At 42.9% G+C, this 12,991-nt stretch overlaps 2 protein-coding genes across 5 annotated transcripts in view; one reads left to right on the forward strand and one right to left on the reverse strand.

Annotated features, from left to right (window-relative positions):
* DPH5 (diphthamide biosynthesis 5) overlaps positions 1 to 11,948 on the reverse strand; it is a 119,096-nt gene extending 107,148 nt beyond the window's left edge. The window contains exons 1-2 of one of the 3 annotated variants that reach the window (XM_029618063.1): positions 11,675 to 11,945; positions 282 to 406 (exon numbers count right to left, since the gene is read on the reverse strand). In XM_029618063.1, the coding sequence (XP_029473923.1) occupies positions 282 to 382 (101 nt within the window). In that variant the 5' untranslated portion in view covers positions 383 to 406; positions 11,675 to 11,945. Of the gene's footprint in view, positions 1 to 281; positions 407 to 11,493 lie in introns of all 3 variants that reach the window. The other 2 variants (XM_029618061.1, XM_029618062.1) reach the window with 2 other exon arrangements.
* A 92-nt stretch (positions 11,949 to 12,040) lies between these two features.
* The window catches only part of LOC115099970 (uncharacterized oxidoreductase ZK1290.5-like), a 299,743-nt gene continuing 298,792 nt past the window's right edge, over positions 12,041 to 12,991 (forward strand). For both annotated transcript variants that reach the window (XM_029618064.1, XM_029618065.1), the window contains exon 1: positions 12,041 to 12,237. In XM_029618064.1, the coding sequence (XP_029473924.1) occupies positions 12,156 to 12,237 (82 nt within the window). In that variant the 5' untranslated portion in view covers positions 12,041 to 12,155. The remainder of the gene's footprint in view (positions 12,238 to 12,991) is intronic.

Raw genomic sequence — 12,991 nt, forward strand, 5'->3', positions numbered from 1 at the left:
GTGTTTCAGTGGTAAAATGCTCGGCACAAGTCTATATGACCATGGCTGCTGTTTCCTTAGTATAAGGCACCCCAAATCAGTCTCATAATGTAGAAATCAGAACACCAATGTGAGGAACTACATAATGTATTTCCTTAGTAGAAAACACTATAAATCCTATAAAGAGGAAACCAACCATCAAACATTCTGTTTTCTCACAGTGCAACACCAGAAACCGGATACAAGTGAGGCGGCACAGCGGGGAACGGAGCAGAAACTGGAAGCTGCTGTGCAACTCTTACCCAAATGGATCACCAACAACAAGGAATGCAACATCACTGATATCGGCATCCTTCAAAATCTCATCAGCTTCTTGTTCTACTGTTTCTCGGTCAGCAAGCATTAATTCTCGGCCATAAAATTCCTCCTATGGGCAAAAGCAGAAGAAAATGTATCATTTATGATAACAATTTTGAGGTAATATTTTGCTGTTCATTAGGTCAGCTAAATATGCTTAAATATTCCCTTCATTTATAAAAGAAAGCTCTCGAAAGCTAATTGAGAAATGAATGTTACTCTAATAAAAAGGTATCGACGAATATTTTTTTGTCGACTTTTATGTGCCTTTAATTATTCCAAATTCCTTCCACTGAGACAGCAGACTATAGTAGTACTTGCTTGACCGTGATACTCAGCAGAACTATCAAGTTCCAATTAGTTACAGATATTTTCTGATTGGCATTTCCCGTGAAGAGCTCAAGCCTCTGATGTCAAGTCTTATGCTGTTCATATATATGAGCTACTGGCAGCATTCTGAAATCATTACCAACATGCTTATACCCTTAATACATGTGAATGAAAATCTAAATTATCTCACAGATTTTGGAATTTTGCTATGCCAGCACAGAAGGATAAGCTTTATTAGAGGCCACGTGAACATCTACTGATAAAACTGTGTTAAAATCAAGGTTATGATCACCACTAGACAATGGCATTTTGCTGCATCACCTTTTAAAGCCAGGTCATCTACTAATGAAAACTGGTATACAAATCAGTAATGATAGTCAGCAAGTTTGCTTAATGTAAATGGTGTATTCTGTAGATAGCAAGATGACTTGGCCATAACCATCAGGTGACGTCATCAAGTAGCATCGAACAGACCTCCCTCTCTTAGCTAGTAGAGCATTTTCTATACTGAATATGTGCGGAAATTTCCATTCGGGAGTTGCCTCGTGAGCCCCTCAGTTGATTTTACAGCTAGATCTAACTAGGTAGTCGACTCTCCAGGTTATTTAATATGGCTAATTCATTGTATCTATGGAAACACTGATTATGGTAGGCTAATTTGCTTTTTCTATCAATAAGCAGGGCTGAATTAGCCACAACATGTGGGGAGTCCCAAGCTGAGGACTGCAGTGAACATTTACTGAATAAGAAATTCAGACCCCCACCATGGAGAGTAGACTAATGGGTGAACAGGCTATGCAAAATTGTTTATCCAAATGTACTGTCACTCAGACTGTCCAGACAGTAATGGGATGTAAATGTGTGTACTGATGAACAAGTTGCAGCTTTGCAGATGCCTTTGAGAGGCACAGCTCGCAGATGAGCCACTGATGCAGTCATAGCTCTAACTTGATGAGCCTTGAAAGTGTCTGTAATTTGAAGGCCTGCTAGCCTATAACAGTGCATGATGCAATCTGCTAGCCAGCTGGACAATCTACGTTTGGCCACGACTATACCCAAGCTATTGGGATTGAAAGAGATGAATAGTTGAGAAGTCCAGCGATAAGACAGAGTTCTTCTTTTGAAGTAAGCCAAGGCCCGTTTACAGTCCAAGTTAGGAAGATCTCTCACCTTCATATGTCTGAGGTTTTGGGAAGAACATAGGTAGCATATTCTCTTAATTAATATGCAACGCTGATTCAATCTTCTGCAAAAATTTGCAGGGCCTGAAGTCTGCTCACTCTTCTGGCTGAGGTTACTGTGACCAAAAATATTACTTTCCATGTTAGAAATCTGAGTGAAACCGTCTCCAGTGGTTCAAAGGGTGGCTTCATCAGTTGTGACATGATCACATTTAGATTTCATGGGAAGTTCTACAATTGTTGTTTAATATGCCATAAGCCTTTCATAAATTTTGACACTAATGGATGAATGGAGTTAGGCTTACCCTCTGTTTGAACCTGGTAAGCAGTTATGGCACTGAGAAGTACTCTTACTGAGGAGGTAGTAAGGCTAAATTGAAAAAGCAAGAGCAGATAATTTAGTCACTCTTTTGGTTCACATATAAACAGATCCAAATTGTTGTATTGACACCATGCAGAAAACCTTTTTCCATTTGAAACCATAACCTCTTCTAGTTGAAGGTTTTCTGGTGGACACTAATATGTCTTCCATTGCTTGACACTCATGCTGTCAAGTTGAGGGAGGTAAGATTTGGATGAAACAAGTTCCCCTCTTCTTTGATGAAGAAATATGGATCTGAGCTGAGAAATATCAGAATATGACTGGAGAACTGTACTAGATAAGTGAACCAGACTTGTCTGGGCCAGGCTGCAGCTATGACGATCAGGATGAGGCCTGTTCTGGTTATTAACAGAATCTGTGGAAAAGAGTTGAGAAGAAAAGCATCCTGAGTGGATCTGAGTTTGTTGTGAAGAAAGGACAAAACCTTTATAGTTTTCTGTTTTATTCTGATGCAAAGAGTTCGATTTCTGGATATCCTCAGAGACAGAACAGTCTGTTGGCTGAGGGTTGTTAAAGGACCAGTCATGTGGATGAAAAATTCTGCTGAGGTGATTTGCTGTGTTGAAAATTTCGGGAAGGTAGGTCACTTACAGTACAGTTGATATCTGCATGCCTATTCCCATATTTTTCATCGCTTTTTGGCACAGAATTCAAGATCCTGTGCCTCCTTATTTGCTCATAAAACGTGGCAACTTGATTGTCTGTATGGATGAGAATGTTCTTTTTCTTCAAAGAAGTCAAGTGAAAGTTGTTAGAATGTACTTATCACTCAACTCGAGGAAATTGATTTGAAATTGTTTATCCAGGAATGAATATGTCCCTTCAGTTCAAAAGAGGCCTGTGTGGACCCCTTTCCCAACTTTTTGTTGAGGCATCTGTTACTAAGGTTACTTTGGTGAGGAGCTTAACACAGCTGTGCTTCTTCCTGTAAAATGAAGGGGCCCAGCCACCAGCTCAATTCCCGCTTCATTTCTGTTGAAATCTCTGCTTTGGTTGTTAAGGGCCAAGTATGCCGGTTCCACTGGAAATGAAGGCCCCACTATGGACAACATACATGCAGGTGGTCAGCGATACTATGTTGATTGCTGCCGCCATGTGATCAAGAACCACCAGCACTTCTCTGGTAGCTGATTGATCTGTGTTCAACAATTGGTAGCCAATGCCTGGAGAGTTTGATCTCAGTCTAAAGGAAGGAAAACTCTCCTTTGCAGATAATCTATCTACGCTCCAATGAATTTGATTTTTTGGGAAGGAATCAGAGTCAATATATTGAAATTTATAAAGAAGGAGCCATGGATGTCATGAATAAACTGGACCTCATACAAGAGGCAACTCTCCACACACCCTTTGACAAGTCCTTGCCCTCTGACCCCACTGCAGAATACCAGAAGGAACTACACAATCTCCTAAAGGGATTTCCCACTGGGATTCACCAACAGATTTACCTGGACACACCCAAGGAACCTCAACCAGGTATTTCCTACCTATTACCGAAAAAACACAAATCAGGGAACCCTGGATGCCCTATTGTCTCCAGTATCAATACCCTCACAGTAGGAGTATCTGGTTACATGCACTCCATCCTTAGATCCTATGCCACCGGCAATCCCAGCTACCTTCGTGACACCACAGACTTTCTGAGGAAACTCCACTCTATTGGCCACTTCACAGACAACACCATTCTGGCAACCATCTCTACACCAACATTCCCCACAAAGATGGACTACAAGACATCAGAAATATCAGCCCAGATGTTGATTTGGACAACAAACTTCGCCATTCTGCCTCACATACAACTACTTCAGATTTGAAGAGGACTTGTACCTGCATGTCAATGGCACTTCCATGGGTACCCACATGGCTCCACAATATGCCAACATTTTTATGGGAGACTTAGAAAAACATTTTCTCAACTCCTATACCTAGAAGTCACTCCTCTACATAAGATACAGGGATTTTAAGCACTTAAAGAATTACACCAATGCAAAAACTCCACCCCACCATCAACCTGAGCCTAGAAAAATCCACTTAGCAAGTCCATTTTCTGGACACCACTGTCCAAATACATGAAGGACCCATAAGAACCACATTATACTGAAAACCCACTGACTGCCATACATACAAACATTAGGATAAACACAAAAATAGATGCCTGGATCTTTTTCAATTGTTTATTCAAACAGAGACGTGTTCACAATTCGCCCGGCTCAGGCCGAGTTTCGCGGCTCAAAAGCCGCTGCCTCAGGGGCTTCAACAATCCACAGTCGTAATTAGAACTTAGAGGTTAGATTCTCATCCAATATACAATCAATGATTGTCAGCAATGCAAGAGTCAACTTTCACAGCAGTGCACAACTTCAGGTCTCTGCTCTTACGACTGTGGATTGTTGAAGCCCCTGAGGCAGCGGCTTTTGAGCAGCGAAACTCGGCCTGAGTCGGGCGAATTGTGAACACGTCTCTGAATAAACAATTGAAAAAGATCCAGGCATCTATTTTTGTGTTTATCCTAACGGCTATCATAGATCGCCTTCCTCTTTGCTTTCTTGATACATACAAACATGCCTCCAACTTTCACCCAGCCCCCCCCCCCCCAACCATCAGGTCTCTTGTCTACAGCCAAGCCCTATGGTATAATGGCATCTGTTTTGATCCCTTAGAAAGGGACTCCATTTGGAGAAAGTACAACAAACATTTTTTGAATTTATTTATTTTAAATCTTTTCTATACCGTCGTTTGGAGGATACCGTCACAACGGTTTACATCAAGGCAATAAAATGTATGATACTGTGATTTGCACATTTACAAGGGTGCCATAAGGTTCGGTAACATAGTTAGTGATCAATAATGTTAAATGTAATTAATCATGTCCATGTTTCTATCTTGGTTTTTATTACAGAATTAAGTTTAAGATTGTGACTGGTCCTTTAAAGACTACACACTTAGTGAATACGGCAGTGTGTGAGGATGTTATATTGATCATGCTTTGCCTGTCCCTGGTTTCTATTCTCCCTTCTCTTTCTGAAAAGCTTGTTTAAAGAGCCAGGTTTTTAAACCTTTTCTAAAGGTTTTGCTGTCTCTTTGTAGTCTTAAATCTAGGGGCATGGAGTTCCATAGTATGGGTCCTGCCAGTGATAGTGCTCTCTCTCGTACCTGTGTTAGTCTTGCAGTTTTGACTGATGGAATGGTTAGGAGTGCTTTGTTTGCTGACCTTAGGTTTCTGTTAGGGATGTGTACACGTAGGGCTGTATTTAACCAGTCTGCATGTTTGTTATGTATTAGCTTATGTATGGTGCACAGTGTTTTGTATTGTATTCTTTGTTCAATGGGAAGCCAGTGTAGTTCAGCCAGTGTTTCGGTGATGTGGTCTCTTTTACTTTTGCCAGTTAAGACTCTTGCGGCTGAGTTTTGCAGAACCTGCAATGGTCTTAGTGAGGTGTATGGAAGACCTAGTAGAAGTGCATTACAATAATCAGTGCTCGCAAATATTAATGCTTGTAGTACCGATCGAAAGTTGGCAGTTGTCAGAAGTGGTTTAAGCCTCCTGAGGACCATGAGTTTAGCGTATCCTTCTCTTACTTTTAGAGATATGTGTTGTTTTAAGCTTAGTTTGGGGTCAATTATTACTCCTAGATTCCATACTTTTTCTGCAAGTTTTATTTGTTGATTGTTTTTTAGTGTGATTGGATTATGTTTGATTTCGGTATTTTTTCTCTCTAAGTGTAAGAATTCTGTCTTCTCTATATTAATTACTAATTCCATTTGGTTTAGTAGCTGTTTTTACTCACAGTTAGGCGATTTTGTCGGGAAACCAGGAGACCAAAACAACTGGTTGCCCTGGGGAGGGAAGATCAGACCTATGGAGGCTGTCATCCCACGGGGACCCCACTGCGACCCAGGCTCCTAAGAAAAGTGACCTTAGGAAAGGCTGGTGCCTTAAGGCCCTTCTTACACTGCTGGACCAGTGACATCTATGCTCCATCCCATCTGCTGGAGGCAGAGACTATTGACTTCACCTCTGCTGGACCAGCCTTTATGGTAGGGATGTCAGAGAGGAAGCTTTTGTACTCTGCCCCCATCTGCTGATGGAAGAGAGAATCCCATAGATTACTGCTTTGGCAGGATGAAGAGGAATGGGCTGTTACTACCACCAATATCTTCATGAAAATCCTAGGATCTGTGGCTAGAAGAAAAGGACAAGGCTTTGAAATGATACTAGTTTCCCAATTTCGGAAAGTGCAGATAGAGCAGATAGTGATTTTTGATTGGGATGTGGAGGTATGCCTCTGATGGATCCAAAGCTGACAAGTAGTCTCTTTTTCTTACTGCCATTATCTTGGTATTCAGTCGCCATGAGTGATATCTTCAATTACTGGTTCAGCCCTTTCAGATCCAGAACTGGCTGAAATGTTCTTTCCTTCTTTAGAACAACACAGTAAACTGAATATCTGTTTTTCTACTTCCTCTTTTGGGATTGGTACCACTGGCTGCAGGTAAGGTAGCCTGTCTATTGTTGCCTGTATAGCCTCCTAATCGGAGAAAGTTCTTTTTCACTCAACGCACAATTAAACTCTGGAATTTGTTGCCAGAGAATGTGGTTAGTGCAGTTAGTATAGCTGTGTTTAAGAAAGGATTGGATAAGTTATTGGAGGAGAAGTCCATTACCTGCTATTAATTAAGTTGACTTAGAAAATAGCCACTGCTATTACTAGCAACGGTAACATGGAATAGACAGTTTTTGGGTACTTGCCAGGTTCTTATGGCCTGGATTGACCACTGTTGGAAACAGGATGCTGGGCTTGATGGACCCTTGGTCTGACCCAGTATGGCATGTTCTTATGTTCTCCTTTTTGTGTGTTCTGCATGGGGATAGGAAAAAGTCATTTCCTATTGGTGACTTCAGCTCTAAGGCATATCCCTACTGAATGACGTCTAGGACCCACTGGTTCTCCATAGTAAGTTTCCACTCCTCATAAAATTGCTGTAGGTGCTCTTCTACCAGTGGGACCAGGGAGTGGCCCTGTCTATCATCACTGTGGATCTTGGTTTGCTGCTTGACCTCTAGAGTCTTTATTTGTAGTGGTGTGCCTTCTCAAAAGGGCTGCACCTGGTACAATGATCTAGATTTCTGGGAAGTTAATGTTCTGCCCAGCCTATATTGCCTATTGTCTTTGGGTTGTGTTCTGCCAAAACCTCCTCGGGTGATCAGTCTCCCTTTGTCCTCTGGCACACTCTGGGGCTTTGATTTATTTTATTTAAAAATCTTATATTCCATTAACTTCTATACAACGTGCAGGCTCCCCCCCCCCCAGTCCTTGACCAACTTCTTAAGCTCTTCTCTGAAGAGAAGTTTCACAGTAAATGGAAGCCTGCCTAGTCTGCCCTCCGATGCAGAGTCTCCTGCCAGTTCTTCAGCCATAGCATCTGTCTAGCCATCACTGTCTTTGCCATCCGTTTGGCTACTGACCTAATAAGGTCATGTAGGGTGTCCGCTACAAAAGCCACCACAGATTCTAAGTATAGTATCTCCGACCTGCAGCTCCCAATTTGGCATCCCGTAAGGCCTGTGACAGCAATCTCACTAGTGCCCATGCTACATATCCTCCACAAATCTCCACTTCAAATGAGTTTTTAAGGGCAGACTCCACTTTCCTAGCTTGCAGATTCTTTAGGGCCACCTCTCCGTTAATTGGAATCATATATTTGTTTTTTTATTACTGCCATCACTGCTGCATCTATCATGGGGAGTCTAAAGAGCTGCTTCTGCTTGTGCTGCTCTATTGGATATATATAGCCTTTCCACTGCTCTCCTGCACTTAAAGAAGGCATCTAGGGGATCCCATTCGACCCAAGCATTTCCAATAGAGGTGCATTTATCAGGGAAGCCTTCCGTGGTATCTTAATCCATGAGATCAAAGGATCCCCTTTGGATACTTCTGCCTTAGGCTGTTCCTCTTCCAGTTCTAGGGACTGGGATACTTTGGCAATTAAGGGGCCTTGCCCCTGAAAAGTCTAATAGCTGAATCTGCTGTCATCATAATTAATGCCATTTTCTTCCTGCCAATCTCCTTGGGAAGTTCCCTCCTTCCTTTTCTGAGAGGGAGTCTTCCTCCTGGAGAATTTCCTTCTCTACCTGCAGCTTTGCCCTGATGGGCTGTGTCTGATTTCTGATCCTGTCACTTCCATTTGATCTGACAAAATGCCCTGTGCATGACCATAATGAATTCATAGGTAAAGTCCTCTTCTTGGCCCTGCAGATCCTTTTGCAACTCATCTAGCAACAACTCTGAGGTAGCAGAGGATGGCCTTGATCATCCTATGGATGTCCCTGGGTCCCTAACTACTGGAAATGCCATCCAGGAAGGACCTCTGTGCTCCCCAGGGGCAGCTCTGACTGTGTTTGCCTCCCCTGCAGCTGCCCCCCTGTCGCATCTCCTGCAAAAGGAGCCTGCAATGCTACATGTAATACATTTGTGGCCTCATGCCAACCTACCTAGAGGAGTCTTCCTCATGGTATTTCTCAGCTGCCTGCCTCCTTCTGCCATGGGCTGAGTTCCAGATGATGGCTTTGTTTCCTTAAAGGTGCAGCCCCCAAAGTCATACTACTGTTTTTTTGCAAAAAGAAGCCACTTTGGATTGGCTGTCATCTTGGAAGAATCCCCTGCTTGGCCCTGATTTCTGCTAGAGAAATCATCTTTCGAGTGAGGCTGCTGGCTCAGGAGCATTCTTGCTCCACCTTACTGCTTGCCCAGAATACACCTACCATCTGCTGGAGTCCGAGAACTACTGATGCCTTCCCTACTGTACCAGACTTTATAGGGAGGGGCATCAGTTCAAGTCAGTTTGCTCTCTGCCTTCATTTGCTGGTAGGAGAGACAAATCCCATTTGTCTGGATTGGTCTGACAGTATAATAAGGAAACATGTTTTAATAATTTATTTATTTATTTAACAACTTTTTAATATACCGACGTTCGTATGGCACATCACGCCGGTTTACAATTAACTCAAAAGGAGGAAATTACAATGAACAGGGGAAGGGGGGTGGGAGCAGGCGAGAAAGAGGAGAGGGGTGAGGGAGACAGGAGAGGAGGGAAAAGATAGGTAGCATGGAATGGAGAATAAAAGAACAACTGTTAAAATAGCAGGAACTTATTTACAGAAGGATCTATTTACAGTGGTTGCAACTAAAGTAAGATTGTTTACCTCAGTTTAACTGTATAATTTTGTAAATTGCAGTACGATAAAGGGAGGGGCGGAGGGGGGATGGCAATGAGATATTGCCTTAGGATAAGGGGGGAGGGGGGGAGTAGACAAGGAGAGGGGTACTAGGGGTGCATCTAGGTTTGGTTGGTTTCAGGATAGGCCTTTCTGAAAAGCCAAGTTTTTATACCTTTTTTGAAGGTGGCCAGGCAGGGTTCAAGGCGGAGAAAGGTGGGAAGGGAGTTCCAGAGTGTAGGGCCCGCTATGGTAAAGGCCCTTTCTCTCGTGGAGGTGAGGTGAGCAATTTTGAGGGAGGGGGTCTGTAGGGTACCTGCGAGGGAGGATCTGGTTGGACGGTTGGTTATGCGGAAGTGAGGCGAGTCCTTGAGCCAGGGGTTGGTTCTGTAGAGCAGATTGTGAAGGATGGTGAGGGTTTTATACTGTATACGGAAGGTGATGGGTAACCAGTGGAGGTCCTTAAGTATGGGGGTGATGTGGTCTCTTTTTCGGGTGTTAGTTAAAATTCTCGCCATGGCGTTCTGTAGGATTTGTAGGGGTTTGATGGTGGATTCTGGGAGGCCAAGGAGGATGGAATTGCAGTAGTCCACTTTGGAGAGGATAGTGGTCTGCAGGACTAGTCGGAAATCTTGTGTGTGGAGCAGTGGTTTTGTTTTGTTCGTAAACAGAAAAGGAAAGAGAAGCATCAAAGAGGACATCAAAAGTTGGGGGCTGACGGGACAGGGAAGATGATAGTGTTATCCAATGAAACAGAAAAATTTGGAAGGAAGAAATAAGTTTGGGAATAAATAAATGAAGTTATTAATCAATAGGATTAGTCACTACTTGTTGCTGGCATTGGTAGCTCAGGAGTTATTTGGTGTTTGGATGGTTGCCAGGTGCTTGTGACTTGAATTGGCCACTGTTGGAGACAGGATGCTGGGCTTGATGGACCCTTGGTCTGACCCAGTATGGCTTATATTATGTTCTTAAATCTTGGCCATATAACTTTAAAGTGGTAGTGAGACATTTAGATAACTGTGTCAGATAAACAAGCCAAGATCTGTGACTGGGTTCCAGGTGAAAGCTCCATTGGAGAGAAATCTGGGAGTCATGAGCAAAACAATGACATTAAAAGTCATAGGAGATGAACAGATTACCAAGGGAATAAGTGTATACAGAGAAAATAAAGACTAGATAATAGTGGAGAAGGATCTATCAAGAGATACATTAAATATATGATGGGAGAGATAAGAGGAGAAGAATAGAGTCACATAATCCAAGTGAAGGCTGATTAACAGCCTTCACTTGGATTAACAGCATCAAAAGCAGCAGATAGTTCAAAGAGGTTACTGATTAGTAACCTCTGGCCTTAGCCATGAAAAGGTCACTAATAGTTTTGGCAAGGGTTGTGTCAGTGGAATAGAGGGGGCAGAAGTCAGACTTTAGCAGATCAATAATGGCTTGGGATTCAAAGCCAAGACAAGGGAAGTAGATTGCATGTTCGTTTGGATGTAAACGGCAAGAGAAAGAAGACAACTGTTAGCAGGGCATGTAGGATCCAGTGGGTTTTTTTTAAGGAGTGGTGTAATCTCAGTATGTTTGAAGGCAGCAGGAACAGTTGCAGTGGAAAGAAACCTGTCAATTCATATCATTAATTGGCCATATATTTCTGCTAATTTTGGAATTATATAAAATTTCACTTTGCACTGCAGAAGTGCAAGTGAATTATTCATGGCCTGATTCACTAAGTTTTTCCCCATAGACAGAAAATGTGGGAAAAGTCTTAGTAAATCAGGTCCTTAGTCCATAGCTTCAGTCTCTGGAAAGTCAAGGGTAATTTCTTATAGAAATGGTGAAATGTCTTAATTCTTCATTCAGTTGACTAGCTGAACTCTTCTACCAGACGGAAATGACAGCAATTTTAAATGCAAACTTGTCTCCCATACATACATACATACACACACAATCTAATCAGTTATTGAAACACAAGTTTCATTGTATATGGCAAAAAAAAAAAAAAGGAAAATATTTTCATATTTTCTGTTGGTATGAAACTATAAACCTACCAGAGCTTCTTTTCCTACAGTAAGTACTGAGGTATATGCTTCCAGGTACACTCGACTGCATTGTTTTACGATCTCCAATCCTTTCACTGTAATATCCTTGGCATCTCCTAACCCTAACCCTATTAAATAAAGCATGATACAAGTTAATTCTAAAACAGCAAGGCAACAAAAACTCGCTTACAACCACAACTCTGCTAAGCTAACAGCTGCGCCGCATCTCTATCGGGAAAACCTGAGGAGGGGACGCAGTCGCACTCAATACGTCATTGGCACGCCGACGGCACGTAACGCTCCTTTCTGAAGAACTTTAGTTACAGTGTTGCCAGATTGGGGTATTTCACGCTTTTCTTCCCGTTGTGCAGGAAAAAATATTTTTGGTGCGGGTTGGACTAGTTTTGGGTTGGAGCAGCTGAGGGTTAGTAGCCCTCTTTTTTGCTGCTGTCTTACTTTGCAGCAGACAGCCGGGCAGCCTTATCGGCAGCAGCCAATCAGAGGCTCTAGGAACGGTAGAGCAGCAGCCAATCAGAGGTGACAGGAAAAATCAAAACAGATGCAAGTAGGCATGCGCCAGTTTAGGGTCGCGGCATCTTACGCTTCCAGTCCGTGTTTGGCAGACGCTGGTTTATTTATTTATTTGTTCCGGGTAAAGCGAATGGTTAAACATGACATCTCAGGATCCAAACGTATCTGAATTTCCTACAGTTTCCCTTTCCAATGACCAAAAAATCCCAATCTTAGGACTGGGTAAGTCCATAAGTTGTCCCTGCGTTTTATGCATCAGAGCATGCATTTCACAGCTTGTGTTAAGTGTCGATCCGTAATTCGAGCCCAGTAGCTAGAAGTAATGTTGATGAACGGTTAAACCTCAGGTTGTTCCTTTATTATACTATATCATTCGCCTTGCAGATGGTCTGGGATTGCTTTCTGTTGTAACAGCACAAGTTTCCATCTACCCTAACCCCTTCAGTGCTACTGAGGAAACGAAGGGGGCCCCCTGGTTTCCGGATGTCTCAGCATGATTCAGTTCAGTGGTTCCCAACCTGGGGTCCGCGAGACCATCCCAGGGGGTCCTCCAGAAAGTTTAGCTAGGGAGAAAAGGAGTGATCTTCTGTTTGTGATTAACTGAGCTGCTGCCATAGGCCAGGAGAGTGGGGCCTATTATGGCCCCAAAATTTTCACTTCACATTGCTGCAAGTTAGGAGGAGGAGGGAGAGAAAGGGGCCATTCACACCCAAGAGAAGTCTCAAACCACATTGCCATGATTAGTGGAGGTGGGGAAGAAGAGACCGTTTGTAAACACCATTGCTGCACTTCATAAGCATGTGGAGAAGAGAAGGGCTGCTTGTGGCCATTAGAACCTTTTCAGCTTCTGCTGCATGAGGACATGAGCTGGGTTACCAGACTGGTAACAAACATTTCCCACAACTGTAACAAGGTCTGCCACTGGACTGACAGGGGGAGGGAGAAGCGAGCTGCACCAACAAACGGGCCGATTCAG

This window comes from Rhinatrema bivittatum, chromosome 10 (assembly GCF_901001135.1).
Source record: "Rhinatrema bivittatum chromosome 10, aRhiBiv1.1, whole genome shotgun sequence".
Lineage (NCBI taxonomy): Eukaryota > Metazoa > Chordata > Amphibia > Gymnophiona > Rhinatrematidae > Rhinatrema > Rhinatrema bivittatum.